Source organism: Sinohyriopsis cumingii, chromosome 2 (genome assembly GCF_028554795.1).
Source record: "Sinohyriopsis cumingii isolate HCF-2022 chromosome 2, ASM2855479v2, whole genome shotgun sequence".
Classification (NCBI taxonomy): Eukaryota; Metazoa; Mollusca; class Bivalvia; order Unionida; family Unionidae; genus Sinohyriopsis; species Sinohyriopsis cumingii.
Genome location: NC_142962.1, coordinates 73398702 through 73424646, shown reverse-complemented (window position 1 = coordinate 73424646; position 25945 = coordinate 73398702). Strand labels below are relative to the sequence as shown.

The window sequence follows — 25945 nt, the reverse complement described above, 5'->3', positions numbered from 1 at the left end:
CCAATCTATATACAGTATATGTACTCATTTTAACTAAGATGAATATTTTACTGCTTTTGTATCTTTTGCAAATATGATGAGGTATTTTTAAACAACTTAATTAAGTTGTATATGCATGTTTAAACACCACACTAAAAAAACCTGATAAGTCAGAAGTTTGTATACCTTATATACTTGCTTATAAAGCAAGTCCAACTGAATGTTACACAGACCCTTATATGCCATCACATAATGCACTGGCAGATCAGGGTCTATGCTGTTCTACTGGCTGCTCCAAATGAATTGTATAGGCCCTGATCTGCTAGTGCATTGTGCAATGGCAGATCTGGGTCTGTGCAGTTTGTAGCTGGACTAAACTTGTAAGAGAGTATATATAATGATAGTGTCTTTTAAATCAGCTGAACTTTAAGGTCTATCACAATTACTTGTAAAGGATATTCATTTTTGTATTGAGTTATACAAGTTGTATAAATTCAGTCACACATTCTACAGGTTGTGTCTAGAAAAATGAATAATATTCCTAAGAAAGTTTAAAATTATTCAACATATACTCAAGATATTACTACAGAAAGAAATTACTACAAGAGCTTCCACTAGATAATGAACAGAACATTTTCAGTGTTATTAAACTTGAACCGGACCGCTCTGGTGGCCTAAGTGGTTAGAGTGTCTGCCTCGGATGTGGGAGGTCATGGGTTCGAACTCATGCCGAGTCATATCAAAGACTTATAAAAATGGTATTAGCAGCTGCCTCGCTTGGCAGCATTAAGAAGTTAGTTAGGGCTCGTTGGTCTGGTGTCAGGATAACATGGTTGGGTGGGACATGATGCTAAATGTCTACGGCATGATGCCACAGTGCTAGACATCACTATAAACTGACATGCTGCAGACATTGTAGTGATAGGGTTGATTTTTTTTATATAAAGCTATGTTAATAATCTAAATCAGACACACACACACACACACACACACACACACATTAAACTGGAACCATCTTACTTATCATTTTTGTAACACATAAGTAATGGATAATAAATATTTTTTTACCAGTTAATCAACTTGTTTTAGTAATAAATAATATAGGTAAGAAGCTGGTATGGTGGAGTGAGTCATTATATATGAGTATTTCCTATAATGGAACAAGTAAAATTACATTTCAATAAGAAGTAATTTCCTGTTTTAACTGGAATTAAACATTACATTCATGTGACTTCCTTTCTTGCTAATGGAGCAACAAGGTGGGCTGCACGATAATTACCATATTTAATGCAATATACACACTAGTTGCTTAGTAAAGTATCCTTTTGGTAAATTTCTTGAATTGTTATTTGTTACATTTCATCATAAAAATCACACATGAATGATATACATTATGTTCCTATCACATGCCCATACATGAGAAGAGTTAGCTCCCTTGTCTATACTGGTTGATTTGAGCAATTTTTAACCGTTATATTTTTAGAACCTTTATAAAGTATTGGCTTCTAACCTTCAAGGGCTGCATCTTCATATTTATTTGGAAGAGTTTATCTTCCTAAACCTTTCCCTTTATAACTTCAGAACCATACTTTTACCTGGTATTACATAGCCAGAACTGTGCTGACATGCGGTTAAATTCTATACATGCATACAAACACGGCTGTGCTGAATAAAGAACATGTACCATTTATAGCAAGACTGTTTTAATCCATCAAAATCTTAATGAGATTTTAGACATAAAAAAATATTTCCAAGAACGCTTATCTTTTAGGTGGCTTTTAACAATTGCCTCCCTCCCACAAGACATGCTGGGATTTAGAAACAAGATGAGTTTGGAACAGATTGAGGGTTGTGTGGATATTATGTTTAGTATAGTACTCAGTGTAGGCAATTCAAGCAATCTATCTTACTTCATAAGTTTTCATTTCATCACATAAATATTATCAAATTGATAATTACGGGTCAATTGAGATAAACCTGCAACGTGCTTATGTAAATATTATTACTACTCATCTTAAGGGGGGGGGGGAGGCAGCAGGTTGTATTATTTTATTCTAGATGAGAGCAAATAAAAGTCAGAAAATATTGCAAGTTTTAAGGCTCTAGACAGCTCACCTATTTCAGTCCCTAGTCTATAGTGAAGATAATTTTCCCAACAATCATCACAAATTAACTAATTGGTTTCTTTGTGATTAACATAATCCTTCTTTACTTGGACAATGGACTCACCCATTGTGTTTGTTTTTTCCCACTTATATCCGCTACACTATAATGTTTCATGTTTCCTGCATGCACAATTTATAACAAGATTAGTATGTACCTGAAGGTAATTTAAGTGAACCACTGCTGTTGTCTTCTAGACACAGTATCCTACCATATCTGCCCATGCAGCTGTGACTGCCTTCTCTACACAGTATAAAACCATATTTACTCAAGCAGCTGTTTGTGTGTGTGTGATATGGATTTTTAATGTAGCTTTAACAATTATTCAGTCATATCACTAGGATGTCTGTAGTGTGACAGTTTATAGTGATGTCTAACACTGGAGCATCATGTTGCAGACTTGTAGCATGATGCCCCACCCAGTCACATTATCCTGACACCAAGCTGACCAGTCCTAACACTAACCTTTTAACGCTGTGTGCTGAGCGAGGCAGCTGCTAATACCATTTTTATAAGTCTTTGGTATGACTTGGTCAGGGTACAAACCTGCGACCTCTGCATCCAAGGCACATGAGAAATGAATATCAAACACAAAATTTAACTGAAGTCAGTGAAGTCTTAAATATGGACCATAATGCCCTGCTACTGAAATGCTGGAGTAGTGGTGATCATCAAGATGCATTCCCTCACCAAGTTTTTTATAGACAGTATGTGCAACGTAATGTAGTCATGAACTAAATGTAAACACTTTACCTAAGCCAGCAAAATATGATATATAGGTCACAGTGACCTTTTGGCATGGGTACTATACTAAGAGATTTATACAATCATCCAAATCAAGCACAGCTACAACAAAATTTAACCAAAGTCAGTGAAACATGAAATCTGGGTTACAGTGACCTACTTATGTGGACAGGGTTATAGTATTCATCATACACATCCTCTCATCAAGTTTCAAAAATCTAGATTTTACAGTATATCTTACAGGATGCACAAAAAACCTACATACCAGTAAGCCAGTAAAATGTGAAACTTAGGTCACAAAGACCTTCTTCTGTTATAACAGTTTGATACTAACAGCAACACATATTATTATCATCTAATTTAATGATTCTAGCATAAGCAGAGCTTCAGAAATAAACTTTATACACAAAAATTAACCAGAGTCAGTTAAGTGTGAAATGTAAATCACAGTGACCAATATGTTATAGGTGTCTAGTACACTCAAAATGTATCTCCTCAGCAAGTTTCATGATTCCAGGCATAACAGTATGTATATAATGTGATGAAAACCAGAGCTAAATGCAAAAATTTGACCAGGAATGTACAACAATGTACAAGGCTGTAGCCTTAACCCACTTCCCTAGAGGCAGGTGCTATGAAACCCATGCAAAACTGTTGCCTGGGACCTGGGACATGTGGAGAAACAATGGTTTAGATGCAGTGAGGCTGTACATATGCATACACTTATCTGTTCAGACAATGACACCAATGCTGGGGGTAGTACAATAAATCTCTCTATTTGTCAAGGTCAGCTAAAAGAGCTGATGGTACATCCTCTACTTGTCAAGGTCAGCTAAAATGGTTGATGGTACATAACTGTAAATTACAGAATACTTTTCATTTGGATATAGCTGGTCATACTACAATCAAGGCAAATAAAACAATTCTGCTCCAAAATGACTTACTCAAAACTAATAACTTGCAATAACACAAGTTTTAATATGAATGTAAAATGTTTGTCCAAGATTCAAGGTGAATGTTTGAACTTTTTACAAGGTCATGAAATACCATGATTTTCCTTGTATAGGTCACTAACACTATCATGGCCAATATTTATAAACACAGATGAATTCATGGGGACATGGGTTGGTTCATGTGAATGCTAAATGGTTTAATGAATTACAACTCACAAAATGTCAGCACACTAAATAATATGCACTTGCATTACTACACTTTGCTCTGTAATGTTACTATACTAAACAAGAAGGAATATTGTAGATGGGTAGTATATCAACAGTAAACCATTAATATGAAGTGGACTGGTCTAACTTCAAGTTCCAGGATGTACCACCAAAACATTTTCTGCTTATACTAAACAAAGTCATATACACAGTCATAAATCCTACTACCATATATTACAATTCTCCTCCTCTGTTCTGACTAACAACTATAATTTAGATGTATATTGGCTGTATGCAAGATCCTGAATTTTCAACATTTACCTTTCACATTACTGTGATTACAGAACACCCCTTATTACATGCCAAGGATAACTTAGTACATGTTTTTGTTGGTTATATAATTTGATGAAATCTTGTAAAGTCAAGTTTGCTGAAACTGTCTAAAAGTGGGATGGTTCTGTCATTGGAAACTGTCTAAAAATGGGATGGTTCTGTCATTAGAAACTGTCAAAAAGTGGGATGGTTCTGTCATTGGAAACTGTCTAAAAGTGGGATGGTTCTGTCATTGGAAACTGACAGTAATAAAATTTTCCTCTTGTATGAGCAGGATAGAATTCTAACTTGTAGGGACAAAATTTGCTTTAGTTGAGTCCATCGAACAATACTTTGATTCCTGGAGTTAGTTTCATACCCTGTACACACATGTATATATTCACTTATAAGTCCAACTGAAACCTGCACAGACCCAGATGTACCATCGCATAAGACATGGCAAATCTGGGTCTATGCAGTTTTATACTTTTTTTTATATATCTACGGGTATATGATGTGATGGCACATATTAATCTGTGCAGTCTGTAATTAGACTCTACTTATATAATACGATAGATTCTTTCTCTCATCAACAAAATGCAAAATGTTTCCACAAACAATGTTTCTGGTAAACAAGATAATTCCTTTATCATGGTTTTAATTTATTTATACTACTTAATGTAACTGTATAATGAGTCATCTGAGGCATCCAACTGACTCTAAATTAAACTAATTGCAGTATTTCTCATATTTTGATAAGCCCAGGATGACAGCATAATACATTTTTCAAAAAGTTATCGGTGAGCTTATAAATAGATAACTATATGTTAGGTAAATATTTATAAACATTTTGTGAAAGTGTGACATAAGTTTGTCATCACACATCAGATAAATACAATAAATGTATCTTTTTATGTGTATATACTATATTTTGTCAAATGATTAATACAATAAATGTGCATCTTTTCATGTACTATATTTTGTCAAATGATTAATATAATAAATGTGTATCTTTTCATATACTATATTTTGTCAAATCATTACAACAATAAATGCATATCTTTTCATATACTATATTTTGTCAAATGATTAATACAATAAATGTGTACCATTTTATGTACCAAATTTTGTCAAATGATGGATACAATAAATGTGTATCTTTTCATATACTATATTTTGTCAAATGATTAATACAATGTGTACCATTTTATGTACTATATTCTGTCAAATGATTAATACAATAAATGTGTACCATTTTATGTACTATATTTTGTCAAATGATGAATACAATAAATGTGTATCTTTTCATATACTATATTTTGTCAAATGATCATTACAATAAATGTGTATCTTTTTATATACTATATTTTGTCAAATGATTCATACAATAAATATGTATCTTTTATATACTATATTTTGTCAAATGGTTATTAAAATAAATATGTATCTTTTTATATACTATATTTTGTCAAATGATTATTGTGACAAGTGTGTATCTTTTTATATACTATATTTTGTCAAATGATTAATACAATAAATATTTATCTTTTTATATACTATATTTTGTCAAATGATTATTACAATAAATGCATATCTTTGTATATACTGTATTTTGTCAAATGATTATTACAATGTGTACCTTTTTATATACTATATTTTGTCAAATGATTAATACAATAAATGTGAATCTTTTTATCTATATTTTGTCAAATGATTAATACAATAAATATCTATCTTTTATTGTATACTATATTATGTCAAATGATAAATAAAATAAATGTATGTCAAATGATAAATAAAATAAATGTGTATCATGCATATATATTTTGTCAAATGATAAACTGAATAAATATGTACACTGCATACACTATATTTTTTCAAATGATTCTAGATGAATAACAGCTTGATTAATTAAGTGAACTGAATTAGTTTAAATCTTGCTCTTGTTCAATTATTGAGATTTACATTTAAGTGTCACAAGCTTTTTGTGGAGTTAATGCTCAAATCTGTAGCTATCCAACACTATTTGGAGTTTATGGTCAGATCTGTAGCTATCCAACACTATTTGGAGTTTATGCTCAAATATGTAGCTATCCAACACTATTTGGAGTTTATGGTCAGATCTGTAGCTATCCAACACTATTTGGAGTTTATGGTCAGATCTGTAGCTATCCAACACTATTTGGAGTTTATGATCAGATCTGCAACTGTCAAGCAACACTGAGGGCTCAAGTTCTAACTTATAGCTTCCAACACTATTCCAAAAAGTTGTAGCTATTGAGCCAGACTTTAACCTAATGGTCTAATTCCAAAATGTTGTAGCTATCAAGCCAGACTTTAACCTAATGGTCTAATTCCAAAATGTTGTAGCTACTGAGCCAGTCTTTAACCTAATGGTCTAATTTCAAACTGTTGTAGCTATCAAGCCAGACTTTAACCTAATGGTCTAATTCCAAAATGTTGTAGCTACTGAGCCAGTCTTTAACCTAATGGTCTAATTCCAAAAAGTTGTAGCTATCGAGCCAGTCTTTAACCTGATGGTCTAATTCCAAAATGTTGTAGCTATCAAGCCAGACTTTAACCTAATGGTCTAATTCCAAAATGTTGTAGCTATCGAGCCAGACTTTAACCTAATGGTCTAATTCCAAAATGTTGTAGCTATCGAGCCAGTCTTTAACCTAATGGTCTAATTCCAAAAAGTTGTAGCTATCAAGCCAGTCTTTAACCTGATGGTCTAATTCCAAAAAGTTGTAGCTATCAAGCCAGACTTTAACCTAATGGTCTAATTCCAAAATGTTGTAGCTATCAAGCCAGTCTTTAACCTAATGGTCTAATTCCAAAAAGTTGTAGCTAATGAGCCAGTCTTTAACCTGATGGTCTAATTCCAAAATGTTGTAGCTATCAAGCCAGACTTTAACCTAATGGTCTAATTCCAAAATGTTGCAGCTATCGAGCCAGTCTTTAACCTAATGGTCTGATTCCAAAAAGTTGTAGCTATTGAGCCAGTCTTTAACCTGATGGTCTAATTCCAAAATGTTGTAGCTATCAAGCCAGTCTTTAACCTGATGGTCTAATTCCAAAATGTTGTAGCTATCGAGCCAGACTTTAACCTAATGGTCTAATTCCAAAATGTTGTAGCTATTGAGCCAGACTTTAACCTAATGGTCTAATTCCAAAATGTTGTAGCTATTGAGCCAGTCTTTAACCTGATGGTCTAATTCCAAAATGTTGTAGCTATCGAGCCAGTCTTTAACCTGATGGTCTAATTCCAAAATGTTGTAGCTATTGAGCCAGTCTTTAACCTGATGGTCTAATTCCAAAATGTTGTAGCTATCGAGCCAGTCTTTAACCTAATGGTCTAATTCCAAAAAGTTGTAGCTATCAAGCCAGTCTTTAACCTGATGGTCTAATTCCAAAAAGTTGTAGCTATCAAGCCAGACTTTAACCTAATGGTCTAATTCCAAAATGTTGTAGCTATCAAGCCAGTCTTTAACCTAATGGTCTAATTCCAAAAAGTTGTAACTATTGAGCCAGTCTTTAACCTGATGGTCTAATTCCAAAATGTTGTAGCTATCGAGCCAGTCTTTAACCTGATGGTCTAATTCCAAAATGTTGTAGCTATCGAGCCAGTCTTTAACCTAATGGTCTAATTCCAAAATGTTGTAGCTATTGAGCCAGTCTTTAACCTGATGGTCTAATTCCAAAATGTTGTAGCTATCGAGCCAGTCTTTAACCTAATGGTCTAATTCCAAAAAGTTGTAGCTATCAAGCCAGTCTTTAACCTGATGGTCTAATTCCAAAAAGTTGTAGCTATCAAGCCAGACTTTAACCTAATGGTCTAATTCCAAAATGTTGTAGCTATCAAGACAGTCTTTAACCTAATGGTCTAATTCCAAAAAGTTGTAGCTATTGAGCCAGTCTTTAACCTGATGGTCTAATTCCAAAATGTTGTAGCTATCAAGCCGAACTTTAACCTAATGGTCTAATTCCAAAATGTTGCAGCTATCGAGCCAGTCTTTAACCTAATGGTCTGATTCCAAAAAGTTGTAGCTATTGAGCCAGTCTTTAACCTGATGGTCTAATTCCAAAATGTTGTAGCTATCAAGCCAGTCTTTAACCTGATGGTCTAATTCCAAAATGTTGTAGCTATCGAGCCAGACTTTAACCTAATGGTCTAATTCCAAAATGTTGTAGCTATCGAGCCAGTCTTTAACCTAATGGTCTAATTCCAAAATGTTGTAGCTATCGAGCCAGTCTTTAACCTAATGGTCTGATTCCAAAATGTTGTAGCTATCGAGCCAGTCTTTAACCTGATGGTCTAATTCCAAAATGTTGTAGCTATCGAGCCAGACTTTAACCTAATGGTCTAATTCCAAAATGTTGTAGCTATCGAGCCAGACTTTAACCTAATAGTCTAATTCCAAAAAGTTGTAGCTATCGAGCCAGACTTTAACCTAATGGTCTAATTCCAAAATGTTGTAGCTATCAAGCCAGTCTTTAACCTGATGGTCTAATTCCAAAATGTTGTAGCTATCGAGCCAGACTTTAACCTAATGGTCTAATTCCAAAAAGTTGTAGCTATCAAGCCAGACTTTAACCTAATGGTCTGATTCCAAAATGTTGTAGCTATCAAGCCAGTCTTTAACCTGATGGTCTAATTCCAAAATGTTGTAGCTATCGAGCCAGACTTTAACCTAATGGTCTAATTCCAAAAAGTTGTAGCTATCAAGCCAGACTTTAACCTAATGGTCTGATTCCAAAATGTTGTAGCTATCGAGCCAGACTTTAACCTAATGGTCTAATTCCAAAATGTTGTAGCTATCAAGCCAGTCTTTAACCTAATGGTCTAATTCCAAAATGTTGTAGCTATCGAGCCAGTCTTTAACCTAATGGTCTGATTCCAAAATGTTGTAGCTATCGAGCCAGTCTTTAACCTAATGGTCTAATTCCAAAATGTTGTAGCTATCAAGCCAGTCTTTAACCTAATGGTCTGATTCCAAAATGTTGTAGCTATCAAGCCAGACTTTAACCTAATGGTCTAATTCCAAAATGTTGTAGCTATCAAGCCAGTCTTTAACCTAATGGTCTGATTCCAAAATGTTGTAGCTATCAAGCCAGTCTTTAACCTGATGGTCTAATTCCAAAATGTTGTAGCTATTGAGCCAGACTTTAACCTAATGGTCTAATTCCAAAAAGTTGTAGCTATCGAGCCAGTCTTTAACCTAATGGTCTGATTCCAAAATGTTGTAGCTATCGAGCCAGACTTTAACCTGATGGTCTAATTCCAAAATGTTGTAGCTATCAAGCCAGACTTTGACCTAATGGTCTGATTCCAAAATGTTGTAGCTATCAAGCCAGACTTTAACCTAATGGTCTGATCTACAACTCTTCACCAAGATTTAAGGTAGTCTGCCCTTTGAACAATCAACAATTACTGCACAGCTTAATGTGATCATTCCATTATGATGTCACTTTATACCTGTGTTATTGCAATGCCATGGGGTCTGGGGGAGAATGTATGTAAAGTGAATTGACTGCAACTTTTGTCGCATATTGAAAAATAAAAGATAAAAAGTCATGATATACAATTTCCATAATCACAATAAGTCTTTGGAAAGGAAATCACAAAATTAGGGAAAAGTATACAAGACCTTTTGAAAATCTTTAACAATTTACAATCTGATATAAGTCAACCACAATGGCTTTCTTATGCAGAAAACAAATTTGTTGTCAATAACTGTGTAAAACTGAAGAAGAAAAAATTAACTCGCCAACATACCTCTTTGCTTGTTCATTTAACAAGAGAGTTGTTGATCTTCAATATGTGCAATTTTGATTAATCTTTGTCTATTCATTCAGCTATTATTCTGTGGGCAATTTATGACAGTGTACTTTTGCCCACATTCTTCTATCTAACGAACCATACTCAATGACAGATATTCAACTGAGAGTAGTGCAAGAACAGCATACTACCAGTAACCTATATATATTTTGTGATTTTGGATTGCATGGGCACATAGCTATGTAAAAATATAAATTTGTAACAAAGTTAAACACTCCATCATTTCAAAAGCAATCATCCATACAGCTGATTGGCCAGAAAATTATCCAGATTTAATAGTGAACTTGATTGCATAAAGCCATTCAGCTACAGCAATTATATCAAGATAATTATAATATACATTGAACTGGATGGTAGAACCGAAGTCTAGAAATCTACAAACTGGATGGTAAAACCGAAGTCTAGAAATCTACAAACTGGATGGTAGCACTGAAGTCTAGAAATCTACAAACTGGGTGAAATGCATAAGCATCATTATTATAATAACTGGAAACAGGACAGACCAAGATCTGTTGTTGCATTAGTATGTAAGCAGATTCGGGTGTCTTCATCTAATTATTTCAAGTGAACAGCATAGTCCTGATCTGTTCTATTTTCTTTCAAGTTGGGTGTGTTATCAACCTGGGTAAATATAGCATATTAAAATGTACATAAATCAAATTTAAATGCAAGACACAGAAATAATATACCAAAGAAATTTTTTACACCAGATACTGAAAAAATGGCAAAATAAACTGAAGGAAGGAAAAGAGCACAACAGTTTATTAAAGGTAAAATTTGTTATAGCTAGAATAATCAAGCATAACACACTTGTGAATAAGCTGATTAGGACTGCAAAGAAAGCCAGGTTGCAGATATTAAAACAAGAGTCCCTCAAAGGGACTGATGCTCTACTGGCCAAAGAGTATTTCTATCCAATTAAGATAAAGACCATTTCTTCCTTGGCAATGAAACCATCTTTGACATTCTTCAGCAATAACAAGATTTAAAAAAACATCTGCTGTGGTGGCCATATTAGATGTCAGATAGGCACTATTTTCATTCAGAACCAACAAGACATCATTTAGGATCAACGTGACAATGAGAAGTTTCCTATTGAAACCACCATGTCAAAATGACAAACTGTTCAGGAGATGGCTACTGTGGTAGCAATATTGGATGTCACATTGGAAACATTTACGTATAGGATAAACTCGACATCGTAAGAAGTCTTTGAGCTAAAACCCTATGCTGATATGACCATCCTTTCAGGAAAATTAACAATAACAAGATTTTCAAGATGGCTGCTGTAATGGCCATACTGGATGTCCAAGTGGCACAATTGTCATTTAGGAGCAACTTGACCAAGAGATAAATGTTTGTGCAAAGTTTCAAAGCAATCCTCAAATTTATTTGGAAGGAGCAGCAGTAAGAAATGTGTACTAACTGATGTACGGATGAAGGACAATGGACAACAGACCATCCTATAAACTCTTCTGGTCTAATGATCAGTTCAGCTAAAAACTGATTCTGTGTCAAAGCTCACAATAACTGCCAATGAAAAAGTGTTCTATACCTGTATGATCCATTTCTGTTAAATAAGAGGGAAAAATCTGACACATCTTTATGTAAAGCAGGTTACAACCTTACTGACCAAAGTAAAGCTGAGAAAAGTTGATGTGTAATTTGTGTAATACATGTACAAAAATGTCCACAACAGTGTATACATTGCTGTTATCCAAAGGCTCACATACCTGTCAAGATATTTTGATAGTCACTTGTGTGGAAACATTCCTAAACATGCAAAATGTTTAATCTGCATAGAAACTAATATCCCACCAAACCACTCAAATTACTGTATTATAAGGTCTGAATTACCACTCAAATTACTGTATTATAAGGTCTGAATTACCACTCAAATTACTGTATTATAAGGTCTGAATTACCACTCAAATTACTGTATTATAAGGTCTGAATTACCACTCAAATTACTGTATTATAAGGTCTGAATTACCACTCAAATTACTGTATTATAAGGTCTGAATTACCACTCAAATTACTGTATTATAAGGTCTGAATTACCACTCAAATTACTGTATTATAAGGTCAGAATTACTAGCACTCACCTCCATTATATGACAGGTCACAAATGTGAGTAAAAAGACAAATTTTAATCATATTGGACTTACTGATCTCTGATTGTTTAAGTATGCACAAGTACAAAGTGGACACTAGGCAATTAATGGAAGCAATTAATGCTGAAGCAATATCTGGGAGTGTGTTCTCATAGTCTAATTAAAAAGGGGATCTAACTCTGTATAGATATCTGTAAAAAGCTGAAAAACAAACATTTTGTCTTACTGAAAATTTATAAGCAATTCTGATTTTAGTCCATCTGGCATTTTGTAGGTCAGTGTGTGGAATTGGAAAGTATAAAAGCCTAATCTGAAAGGCAATCATTTTGTTTTTGTAAATGCATTTGATAATTAATGATTTTCAGGAAAATTCTGGCTTTCACTCAAGATTTCTGGAGTGATGTTTTTTTTTACACAGGTTCATATATTTTAGACTCCATAAATATGCATCCTTATGATAAGAATAATACCAAAGTGCCACTTCAGCAGATTATTACATAATTAAAATTAATTTACCAAAACCATCACAATATATTTTAATAGCAGAAATACATTACATACTATTATGCTGAATTCACCAATCAATATTTTAAACTTGTACAAGGATGGTCCAAAATGCTGCACCATAGGCCGAATGAAAAATTGTCTTTGCTTCAATCCATCAAGGATCAAAGTTAAAATGTGGAGAGAGCACTGAGACCACCGGGGGTGGGGGGGGGTACTCTCATAACATCATCAGAAGAGGAGTTTCAATTGTCATGAAAGAAAGGTCACTGTTACTAATGGAATGATAAGCTCCCTCAACTGTAAGGACTATCCACCAGGAAACAGTGGCTGTCAAAATATCAACAGAACTTTTAATAGGTAGGAAGAGATGATACTGACCATTCCTTCTCCCTTTTGAGGAAGCCAAATAAAACCCTAAAGCCCTAATTTGGGCAAAGGAGCATGTCTTGATCTCCCCCAAGCACAGATATGACTAAGACTGGGGATCTCAAAAGGAAGTATAGTGACTGAAGGTAGCTCATTCTTAACCAGAAACCCAGGATGGCAAAGGAGAGAAAAGCAACCCTTTTTCACTGATAAGGTATAAAGCTTATTTCTTCTCCTTGCTGATGCTGAGGTGAGCAGGAAAATAGTCTTCAGGGTAAAGTTATCAAAGGAGCTTCACTCAAGAGTTCAAAAGTTTTTTTTTGAAACATGCAAAGAACACAATATGTTCTATCAAGGCATTAATGAACCAGGTAATGGTCTCTGCAGCTAAAAACACACGATGACATAGAAAGATAAGGTTCAGACCCAATGCCAGACTGCTATCTAATGTGATTCCTGAAATGGAAGCCTATTACCCTAAATATGGGAGGGCCATGAAATGATCTCTCACTGGCTCCTATGGCATTGTAATGAGCATTAGGGATCCTTGGCACTTAAGTGATCTCCAAACCACTGAGGTAGTAGTCTTCCTCAACACGGGACAAGATCCAGACCCTTTCTAGGAACAGAGGGGGTCTACCACTAAAGATGAGTAGGATAAGGGGCCCTCTTCCGCATCTTGTATGAGTGGTAACTTTCTGCAAAGTCACATATCTGGTTAGATAAAAACAACAACACTGGGCAACAATCCATGTATGCACACCCTTTGCACAGTAAGCAGGTGGGGTGTGGGACCTTCTTGTGCCCCCACTTGCCAACACAGGGCCCCGAGCGGCCGAGTAGTCTAAAGCACTCTCTTTCACGGATCACTTCCATCTCACCTCTTTCTGTGTGGGTCCGAGTTCCGGCTTCAGGCAATGTGGGTATGTGATAAAGCTTGCCTGTAGCTTCTCGTGGGTCAGTGGTTCTTTCCAGGGTTTTCCCAGGTTCTTCCTCCACCATTAATACTGGCCGCCATGTATAGCCTGTCATGTGCTGAAAAATGGCGTTAAACCCAACAACAACAACTTGCCAACACCTTGTGACATAAGCTTTGAAAGATAAAAATTCAGGCAAAACAAAGAATCCAGAACAAACAAAAGGGTAAACAAAATCTACCCTAGAGCCATGACAACGAAGGAGAATATAATTCAACAATGCACCACTTGCTGAAAAAGACACCTAAAGAAACCATTAAAATTTGCAAAAAGAACATAGATAACATTCAAATAAAGCAAAGACTGAGACAAATACTCAATCAGAGCTTCCAACTCCCCCCAACTCACAATTAGTGAAATGTGGGATACAAATTACTGAATTTTTAACACTAGTGAAAAATTTACCGTAACACTAGCTCCATCCACTTTGATGGTCAGTACTACATTACATGAAAATCCCCAAATAAAAATAAAAAAAATATTATTTACACTGATTACATATGTACAAATTTATTTGCAGTCAAATCTACTGATATACACAAACTTCACGCTATTTGTCATATGATGCTGTGGCAGACATGAAATTCCTCAATTGGGTTATGGCAAATTTGTTTTCAAAACAGTTCAGGCTTCTTGCCTGTTGGTGAATCTTGGTGACTAAAATGTTGCAAATTTTCAGCACCTAAGAAGGCCCTAAAGTCTGTCTCATTTTTCCTTACAATAGGAAATACTCTTTCACTGTCACTGTTGCTGATCTCTAAGTTTATTTTCAACAAAACTCACAAACAATGCTTCAGCATTGGTAGCTTGCAGGACTTGAGTAGGTAGCTTTAGTACCCCAGAGCTGAAATCTGCTGGGTGTTCTTCATTTTGCCAATAACTATTTGCTTTTTGCAAGCTGTTTGCTTTTTCACATCATTCTGCCACATGCCCACAGGGGCTCATATTATTGCTTACAATTTATCTGTCATACATGTACTATATAATATTATTATTATATAGTACATGTATGACAGGTAAATTGTAAGCAACGATATGAGCCTCTGTGGCCATTCACAATTCTAAAATTTGTGGCATACTACTGTATGAAAAGCATAATGTACACTGATGTTTGATGGCTGAATGCAAGGCCAATTTTTGGTGTACTCCAATCTATATTGCACTTTTTGTGGATACATATCTTTTTCCATGGAGGTGAAAACATTTTAACTGTTGTGTAGCATGAGATGAAACAGTGAACAATTAACAATTAGTGGTGTCGGCGCATGTGCAGAAAAATATGAACTCAAGCAAATTATGATACACGCTAATCTTTCAATATCTGAAAAATTCCTATACTCAAAAATGCCATCGTTGTTTGGTGTTTAAAAATAAATAGTTACTACGAGTATGTACAGGTGCCATTTCTATAAAGAAAATCATCTGGGCCCCAGTTTTCTTCATGAGCATTTGTAAACCTTCTGTTCTAAATATAGATTACATACTTTACAATGCTTGATACAGGGCAAACTGTAACAACTGGATATAGTTCTACATAAATGGCAACTAGCAAAATAGGACTGTTATGGGTATCAGTGACCACTGCTGCTATTTTGATTTAACGGGATAAAATTTATTTTATTCATGATTTAAGCTGAGTGAGAATTTGGGAATTTGTGATCTTTTTGCATGCAGCATGAATTCATGAATCGCTATCGCGAGTCATGAAATTCACACCAAAATCATGAGAGTTGGAAGGCCTGCTTCATTAATACAAAAAGGTAAAATGCAAAAATAATGTTTAAAACAACAAAGGCAAATTTCAATCAGCATATAGCATATGTGAAAAGTGTATGTCATCCAAAGAAAATAAGAAGATTGTATTCCATGTTAGCTGTGACTAAGGAGTCACAATGAGATCGTGTTCTTTTCAATTTTGGCCCTCAAATACTAACTGGGGGAGATTTTATCTTTGACTGGGGACTATCAGTCCTGGAAAAGGAAGGCATTACAATAGCTTTGACTTGGGGACAATCAGTCCGGGAAAAGGAAGGCAATACAATAGCTTTGAATGGGGACTATCAGTCCTGGAAAAGGAAGGCAATACAATTGCTTTGACTTGGGGACTATCAGTTCTGAAAAAGGAAGGCAATACAATAGCTTTGACTGAGGACTATCAGTCCTGGAAAAGGCAATACAATAGCTTTGACTGGGGACTATCAGTCCTGGAAAAGGAAGGCAATACAAGCACTTTGACTTGGGGACTATCAGTCCTGGATAAGGAAGACAATACAATAGCTTTGACTGGTGACCATCAGTCCTGGAAAAGGAAGGCAATACAATAGCTTTGACTGAGGACTATCAGTCCTGGAAAAGGCAATACAATAGATTTGACTGGGGACTATCAGTCCTGGAAAAGGAAGGCAATACAAGCACTTTGACTTGGGGACTATCAGTCCTGGATAAGGAAGACAATACAATAGCTTTGACAGGGGACCATCAGTCCTGGAAAAGGAAAGCAATACAATAACTTTGACTGTGGACCATCAGTCCTGAAAAAGGAAGACAATACAATAGCTTTGACTGGGGACCATCAGTCCTGGAAAAGGAAGGCAATTTAATAGAAGCTGGTAATGTATCATTGCTACTAAAACTCAAAAGCAACATTAATCATCTTTTACTTTCAAATTCTGAACTGCCAAACTTCCTCAAGCTATTTCCAATGAGTTTTGAAGGTGTATTCATCATCATATATGATGATTATGACAAGAGAAAACTCCACTGAAATACTGACTTATTTCCCTGCATCACTCAAGCAAGATTTCATAAGTTTATCGGTAGCTCAATTAAAATAACATGTATGATATACATTTCCTCAATTTTTGCACTAAATTTTGGACAAAACATTACATTTATACTCACCATGTTCAACTATTTCCCCTCATGATGATACAGAGTATATTTCAAAACTTAGTTTAAATAGTATGGGATGATACAACAAAGAAATAATCCTAAAATAAACTACACAAAAATTTTTTTTTTATATAATGACTATAAATTAAATTGCATGAAACATTTAAAAAACTATTATATAGAAAAGCATGTTCAATCAAATGCAAATATAAATATTCCTCGATTTAAAATGATCTATTGTTATCTTATGAATCTAGTTCCAACTGCAAATTATGAAGACAAATGACTTCTTAAAAAACATCCAGTACAGGAATACTATGTTTAATTCCCAGACCAAGCTAGGCTGGTTGCTTTGCTGTGTCCTTGAGCAAGATATTTTACTCTGATCGCCCAACAAAACTAACCAAAACCTCTATGCAAAACACATTTCCTCCTTGAGACAAGCCTGGTTCAACAAAGAACAAAAGGCAAAAATAGTTACTGAACACCAAAAATGAACAAAAAACATCAGTATCATGAATGGCACATTATATCTCTGCCCCATGTTTATTAGTCCTATATGCTGATAATTTACATTTTTTTTGCAGAAACCACTTTTCTTCTTTCAACCAAAGCAACCTTGACCCATGACTTTTTTGACCCCAAAACAGATAGGCTTCTTTTTATTTCAAGTGTAACTGCCACAATATTCAGTCCTAGTGTGTGATGAGGAACTAATGTTATTGTATGACAAGTTTATTTCTTCCTTTTGTGAAAGTAATTTTAGTATTTGACCTTTTGACCGAAAAATTTATAGCAGTCTACTTAATCACAAGTGCAAGCCATTCAAATAGCATGGTAACTGTAGATGGTTGGCAAGTTGAGTTATTATGCAGAAATGAACTTGATAACAGACAAATGGCTGAACAGATGGTCAACATCATAACATAAAATGCTCTGCCACATGGCAGGCATTTATAAAATACGATGTACCCACTGGACACAGGAAATCTGTTTTAGTAAATTTCCAAATACATGTTCTCCATCATGTATTACTAAAAAAGCCGAATGAATTTGGTTCAATAAAAAAAAATTAATTCTATTTGCTTCCAGATTAATAAACGTTTTATTCTAGATAAACTCAAAATGACAATCAATGGGTCAATAAACGACTCCTATTTTCAATCAATATTCCATATTTTATTAAAAATCAATTCCTGTTTGAGAGTTATCACATTATTTTCATCCCAATATGTGATCAGATGTCATGCACAAGACAGTTTTTATTGAACAATCTATGATGTATGGTGTGCTGTTTGGGCCTGCCAACACTAATTACATTTATTTTCATGACATCTTTGTGATCTTGCTGTTCAATGATTAAAACCTGCATGTTTCCAGACAGAATGAGACCAATAATAAATATCAAATCTAGATCCAATTAGCAAACCTTAATTCAGACAAGTAACCATTGTCTGCAGTAAACAGTAACTTACCACTGTCTGAGATGTCTGGAATGTTCTCCTTATTTCTAATGGCTTTCCTCTTCTTGCCATAGTCTGATTCAGGCGTACTAGCTAAAGTGATTCGAGTTAAGAAAGAAAATGTACACTGTACCAAACTACTTGGAGAAAACAACTTTCTTTGGCCTGCTTTTCCTTCTAATTTAATTTTCACCTGGGCAATATATATATATTTTACATGTATGCAGTATGCATCATGCATACTATAATTGCTTTAGATCAGCACAAAGAATTCATTCATGAAATACTAACAGAACCCAAAAATACTCAAGAAATATTATTGGACAAAAAAATACTCTCTTAAAACCTGAATTTTGTTAACATCAAGTTTGTTGCACACTGTTTTCACTGATATCAACTGCATATTTATGGGTCAAGTATAACAGGTTCCATATATTAACCAACAATACATGTTAACCTGCATAAAAGACCACCTGTTTATAACAACCACTGTTTGCGGGTTATTGTGACACCCAATATACAAAAAATTTTGCTCAATAGGCATATGTATATGTAATATACAGGGAACAAAAAGGCCAACATACTAACTGCATGACATCTTTGGACAATTAATTAAATGGAATGGCAAAGCATAATGAGAAAAGTATCGATGTTGTATTAATATCAAACAGCATGTCTATTTCAATGAAGAACAATAATGGAAGAAGGAACTGATAAAAAATAATGACCAAAACGTGTTATTCACTGCTCCTAATATATAATTTTTTCTCCTCATAACTTACCATTTAGTATTTCTCTAAGTACTTACCGAAAATATGGAGGCAGTCTATAAATTACTACCACTAATACATAACAATCATTCTGCATTTGACTAGCTCATACTTTTTTTCAGTGTGAAAGAGCTGATCAGCTAATTTATTAAAATCAGAAATATTTGTACCTGTACATACAACAAAATAAGGTCGAGAGATAACTTCCCAGTGCCTGACATTGTTTTATTTGTATTCAAATGGATTTTTGTACAAGCTTTAGCAAGCTGATGGCAGATGTGATCAAATTATAGACCAACTTCACTTTCACAATTATTTTCTTAATTCTTGTTTTTCAAAAATGAAAAGGCCAAAACAAATATATGCAATGATTGTATGAAATGAGAAATTGAGAAAAATGTAAATTTTATAGAAGCATAATTACATCACTGGTTACCAGAGTGGACAGTTCTGGAAGTTTATTATTGTGGTTAGATATCAGTTGCCAACATGCTGTAGGCACCATGTTACACTAAAGATGTAATACTAATGAGTGAACCATCGGATTCCTGTATGTTATGTGCAGGAAGGCTTGGACTACAGTTTTGAGTATAACTTTAACTGAACATTTGTCAATGTCAGCAGTGACTCAAGTTATGTGTAATTGAATAATCCAGTATGTACAAATGAAACAACCAAGCTTAACTTCCTCTGCCTTACACAGCAGCAAGCATTTTGTTCTGATCAAGAAAACCTATTGCCAAAAATCATGTTTTTGTCAAGCAAGAATTCACTACATTTTTTGAGTTGCTAATATGCTGAAATAAAAGATTCATAAAAACTGACATTAAAATGATGTGATATGCAGTATATGCACTGATTTAAATTTGAATTTGGTAACGTAAGGATCCACTAAGTGATCTAAATCTGATACTAAATTACTATTAATAGCAGATGATGCAATATCATTGCCATAGCAACCAACCAAGCAATTCTGATCCAATTACATTTTTGGGGAATGAGACCCTAAAATTAAGGGGGGGGGGGTCAGAATTTCTTGCAATGCTTCTGTGCAAAATGCAAAACAAACAAGGGTTCCACAGAAGGTGGTGTCTTCAGTGTAAATATCACTATGATGCTGCTGCATTGGGCTAAGTCAGGAATGACAGGAATCCCAGCATGTCGGCTTATAAAATTCAGGAATGACAGGAATCCCAGGATGTCAGGTTGTAAACTTCAGGAAGATAGAATTATTGTACTGAAGAATGTAATATAGTCACTGATAAAAGCTATATGGGAATGAATTGCAAGAATTTTAATATTGTTGACAGCAATGTTGCCGCTTTTAACTGGCACCAACATCTCCCCATTCACAGGTGCAACTAAGATGTGGAATCTTTCAGTAAACAAACCTCATTTAATTATCTGTTACAGCAGTTAACAGTTTTATAATTTAATCTCTACCAAAACAAAAGAACTTGCATGCTTTTAATCAATAACATGTGCTGATGCAAAGAAAAAATGTATTAGCAATAAACAGTAAGAATAAATACTTTAAATATTCATGCCTTTTTAACCAGAACAAAAATGTGGATTATCTGGTCCAGTATTCACAAAATCATCAATCTGAATTCACACTCTAAGTCTCAGTTGGTTAGGTACTTTTCTGAGTCCATGGTCTAAAGGTCTCTCAACTTGATCATAATTTATAGTGAATAACATGATTTATCAAAATGATACAAGTCTTGATACATATATTTAACTCCAGGTCAAATCTGGTCCAAAATAGTTCAGTTGCTTTTGAAAAGGATCAATCAAATGTGTTCAATGTTTAGTGGGCGATGGCTTTTGAAAAGGATCAATCAAATGTGTTCAATGTTTAGTGGGCGATGGCTTTTGAAAAGGATCAATCAAATGTGTTCGATGTTTAGTGAATGATGGCTTTTGAAAAGGATCAATCAAATGTGTTCAATGTTTAGTGGGTGATGGCTTTTCAAAAGGATCAATAAAATGTGTTCAATGTTTAGTGGATGATGGCTTTTGAAAAGGATCAATCAAATGTGTTCAATGTTTAGTGGGCGATGGCTTTTGAAAAGGATCAATCAAATGTGTTCAATGTTTAGTGGGCAATGGCTTTTGAAAAGGATCAATCAAATGTGTTCAATGTTTAGTGGATGATGGCTTTTGAAAAGGATCAATCAAATGTGTTTAATGTTTAGTGGAAGAATGCTTTTGAAAAGGATCAATCAAATGTGTTCAAGGTTTAGTGGGCAATGGCTTTTGAAAAGGATCAATTAAATGTGTTCAATGTTTATTGGACAATGGCTTTTGAAAAGGATCAATCAAATGTGTTCAATGTTTAGTGGGTGATGGCTTTTGAATAGGATCAATCAAATGTGTTCAATGTTTAGTGGGCGATGGATTTTGAAAAGGATCAATCAAATGTGTTCAATGTTTAGTGGGCGATGGCTTTTGAAAAGGATCAATCAAATGTGTTCAATTTTTAGTGGATGATGGCTTTTGAAAAGGATCAATCAAATGTGTTTAATGTTTAGTGGATGATGGCTTTTGAAAAGGATCAATCAAATGTGTTCAATGTTTAGTGGGTGATGGCTTTTGAAAAGGATCAATTAAATGTGTTCAATGTTTAGTGGGTGATGGCTTTTGAAAAGGATCAATCAAATGTGTTCAATGTTTAGTGGACAATGGCTTTCGAAAAGGATCAATCAAATGTGTTCAATGTTTAGTGGGTGATGGCTTTTGAAAAAGATCAATCAAATGTGTTCAATGTTTAGTGGGTGATGGCTTTTGAAAAGGTTCAATCAAATGTGTTCAATGTTTAGCGGGCAATGGCTATTTTTTTTACAAGGAACTTATACCATATGGAAAATTTGGAAAGTACTTCATGACTTGCTGCTCTTGTAATCTGGTCATGTCAATTAAGAGATTTTAAAGAAGTCATCTACTCTGTGTGTGTGTGATTTCCAGAAATGGTGGTTACAGAATGGTACATTACTATTTCTTCCAACCTGACAGAATTTAACATTTTGATGTCAAATTTAGATTCAGAAACTTTTCCATCAAATCGTGTTGGCCAACTTTTGAGAAGAGTCCAGATTTTCTTATTTTATTAACAGTTATTATAATGGATGGTGAATCAGCATTGTGTGGACAATCTTTAAATGCCTTGTATGCTATCTAACAAAACTGGCAGAAATAAGTCAAGTGGTTTTGGAGAAAAAGTTGAAAATAGCTAATGTTAAAAGACAAATGACAAACCATGCACACAATGCCCATTGCCATCACATCTAATATACTTGTGGATGAGAACTAATACTGAGCGAAATCCACATCTCTCAACCAGTCCAAATAGTCAACTTTTTCTATCTTAGCCAAACAAAGTTTTGAAAATTGTGTTTGTCCAAGAAGATCTGAATGTGTTGAGAATTTTCAAATGAACAGTGAGGTAAAAACATTAAATGAATTTTTATAAGACAGCAAAGGATATATCTTACTCTTCCTTGTTCTCTGTTTTCTGCTGTTTGTCTTCTGTGGCTGGAGAGAAAAATCATAAAACAAAGTCGGTGAAATTACAATTTGCCAAAGTACCTGTTATAGAGTGTGTTTGTGTGTGTTCTTGAGTTTCAAAGTAGCTTTAACATTTGTTCAGTCATATTGCTATGATGTCTGCAGTGCAGCATATATAGTGATATATAGCAGTGGGGCAACATGTTGCAGACATAGCACGATGTCCTACCTAGTCACATTATCCTGAAACCAGACCAACCTGTCCTAACATTAACCTCTTAATGCCAAACGCCTAGCAAGGCAGCTGTTAGTACCATTTTTATAAGTCTTTGGTATGGCTCGACCATGGTCGAACCTGCGACCTTTCTCATCCAAGGTGGATGCTCTAATCACTAGGCCACTGGAGCAGTCTGTTACTGCAAAAGCAAATTATTATATTATCTTACAGAAGTAAAACGTATGAGTCATTTATCAATGTATTACATAATGAAGTGATTTGTTTTTTTGTTTTTTTAAAGTAGTCACTAATAAACTAAGTAAATAAGTATGTGATAAGCTCAAAGTAGCAATGTAATTTTAAGTGACAATAATTCTTCACCATGTGAAAGCAATAAATTTACCTGAGAGATTAATTTACATTATAGCTATGAATAAGTCAGATATCTGCATTTATCCAACTTTTTCACAATGACAAAAATTGACTTGTCCCAGACATGCATCTTAGAAATTCTCACTTGTCCTAGATGTCAGGCTATGGAATTAGCGCCTTCTTTAGGCATCACTTTGAGGGGTTGATATGAAAGATAACAGTGGTTCTTGGTGGAAATGATATCAGTCAAAATATGCTGAATAGAATAATAGCATGTGTGCTGAAATTCACATCATCTTTTGCACTTGAACATTTTTACTTCTAGGGTAAGACAGAAATATCTAGCCATGGTTAAAAATATGAGAAAAATATGTACAGACTGTACAAAAGCGAGATAAAGCACCAGTAATAATTTTTGTGATAAACAACTACATTCCTACTAATGTAACTGAAACAGGGATAAAAGAAAAATGGTCACAGCTAAAATAAACCCACGAATGCCATGATATTTTAATGTACATTTGATTAAATATCTATCACTTTGTTTTTGCATAGGCATGTTTACTCCCGAGTCACTACAGTTTAAATGACACAGAGCACAGTTTCTATGAATGCAAAAATAGTGAATGAAGTAGAGATGTGGGTGCACACAGGAGTAACTACACCAATATATGTTGTCAGTGTAAATGCAGTATATGTTGTCAGTGTAAATGCAGTATATGTTGTCAGTGTAAATGCAGTATATATTGTCAGTGTAAATGCAGTATATGTTGTCAGGGATAATGTACAGTGCATTCATGATATCCAAGCACAGTGTCTATGTCTTTGCTTTGGGACTGAATCAGGTCTGTTGGGTAAAACATGTCTGTCTTTGCTTTGGGATTATATCAGGCCTGCTGGGTCAAGCCAGTAAATTTTTGCTTTGGGACTGAATCAGATCTGTTGGGTAAAGCCAGTTTATGTCTTTGCTTTGGGACTGAATCAGACTGACTTTACCCAACAAATCTGTCTTGTTGTCATTTGTGATGCTGTAAGGTGTTATTCTATGTGTTACTTATAGAAAATGTATGAAATGGGTATTAGCTGTTTCGTTTCAGTGGGCTTTAATGTTTTTTCCAGGGCATGAAAGGCTCTATAAATGACAGCCAGTATATTTGGTGGAAGAAGAATCTAGGAAGAACCACTGACCCAAAGGATGCTACTGGCAAGCGTTCTCATATACCCATACTGCTGAAGCCAAGACACAAAACAACATGGACAGAGATGAAATGTGAGTAATCTGTAAATGTGACTTGGCTACCCAGTGTCCACTGGTGTATTAGCCAAAGTAGTCATCATGTGATAACAAGGCATAAAAGTGTGCTCCCCTGAACTTACCACTTCTGGACTAGATAGGTAGGCTGGAGGCAGGCCAGTCTGTAAAGGTTTCTTTCTACTGAAAATGTAACACAAGATATACATTCAAATACAGTGTCTTATTGTGTCAATGAAAGTGATTATATGGATTAAAAACTCCTGACAAAAGAATTTCATGGAATATTAATTTTTATCCTGAATTTGTGAACAGAAATTTTAATCAAAACAATGTTGAGGGTTTTTCTTAGCCAGATGTAAAAGGTTAATTTCTTGTTTAAATTAAGCAGCAATCATGATTTACATAAGCATCTTCTTTGCAGAATTTTGCAGAAAGTAAATTTTTAGCAAATTGTTTCTCCAAGAATATTCAAATAATCATATTAACATTAGGAAATAAACTCTGTTGCCTCTTAAATCCAGCAATCCCAGATGATGAAACATTTCATCTTTCTCTTCTATACAGATGAAGGGAGGAAGCTTTTACACATATCCTCCCCTTACCATTGCAAGGTGACTATCCATCAAGAGAATGTTTACCAGTTTAGGTTTGGTTTAGTTTGGCAGGCTCAATGCCATTTTTTCAACATGTGAGAGGTATATGTGGTGGCCAGTATATTTGGTGTAGTAAGAACCCAGGAAAACCCATGAAAGAACAAATAACCCAAAGGGAAGCAAATAGCGAGGTTTCTCAAATACTCGATTTGGCTAGGCAGGTCTCAAACCCATGTGGACTGAGGTGAGATGTCAATCATCTGTAAAGGCATGACCCTTAGACCATTTGGCTACTTAAAGCCCCTTTACCAGTTTAAGCTAAGTGATACCTCAATAAGAATGCTTGCTTGTGTGTGTTTGTGTGTGTGTGTGTAATACTAATGTTATCAATTAAGTATTCTTGGAGAAGCATTTATATTTTTCTGTCAAATCCATTCTCTGATCACATCAGCATTAAGAGAATGGGTAATAGGAAGAGGAAATTCATGTGGAAGGATAAACTGCTCTCCTAACATTTCGATAGCACAAGTGACTTTCATATAGTACATGATAACAATACATGGATAAAAAGAAAATAATTACTTTTTCTTATGAGAAAAGGTCTGGGCAAATCCAGCAAAAGTGATATACCCTTGCCCATGAGTAGGTTGTGCTGATATCAACTGATCGTCATCAAGACAGTCGCCAGTAGACCCACCAAACAAATACAGTT

The 25945-nt window shown here is 34.7% G+C and overlaps 1 protein-coding gene across 4 annotated transcripts in view; it reads right to left on the bottom strand.

Annotated features, from left to right (window-relative positions):
- LOC149805172 (centrosomal protein CCDC61-like) overlaps positions 1-25945 on the bottom strand; it is an 87200-nt gene that overhangs the window by 5501 nt on the left and 55754 nt on the right. Inside the window, exons 13-16 of one of the 4 annotated variants that reach the window (XM_089948011.1) lie at positions 24763-24820; positions 22777-22823; positions 18532-18617; positions 11756-11770 (exon numbers count right to left, since the gene is read on the bottom strand). In XM_089948011.1, coding sequence (XP_089804137.1) covers positions 11756-11770; positions 18532-18617; positions 22777-22823; positions 24763-24820 — 206 coding nt within the window. The remainder of the gene's footprint in view (positions 1-11755; positions 11771-18531; positions 18618-22776; positions 22824-24762; positions 24821-25945) is intronic. The other 3 variants (XM_089948019.1, XM_089948029.1, XM_089948039.1) reach the window with 3 other exon arrangements.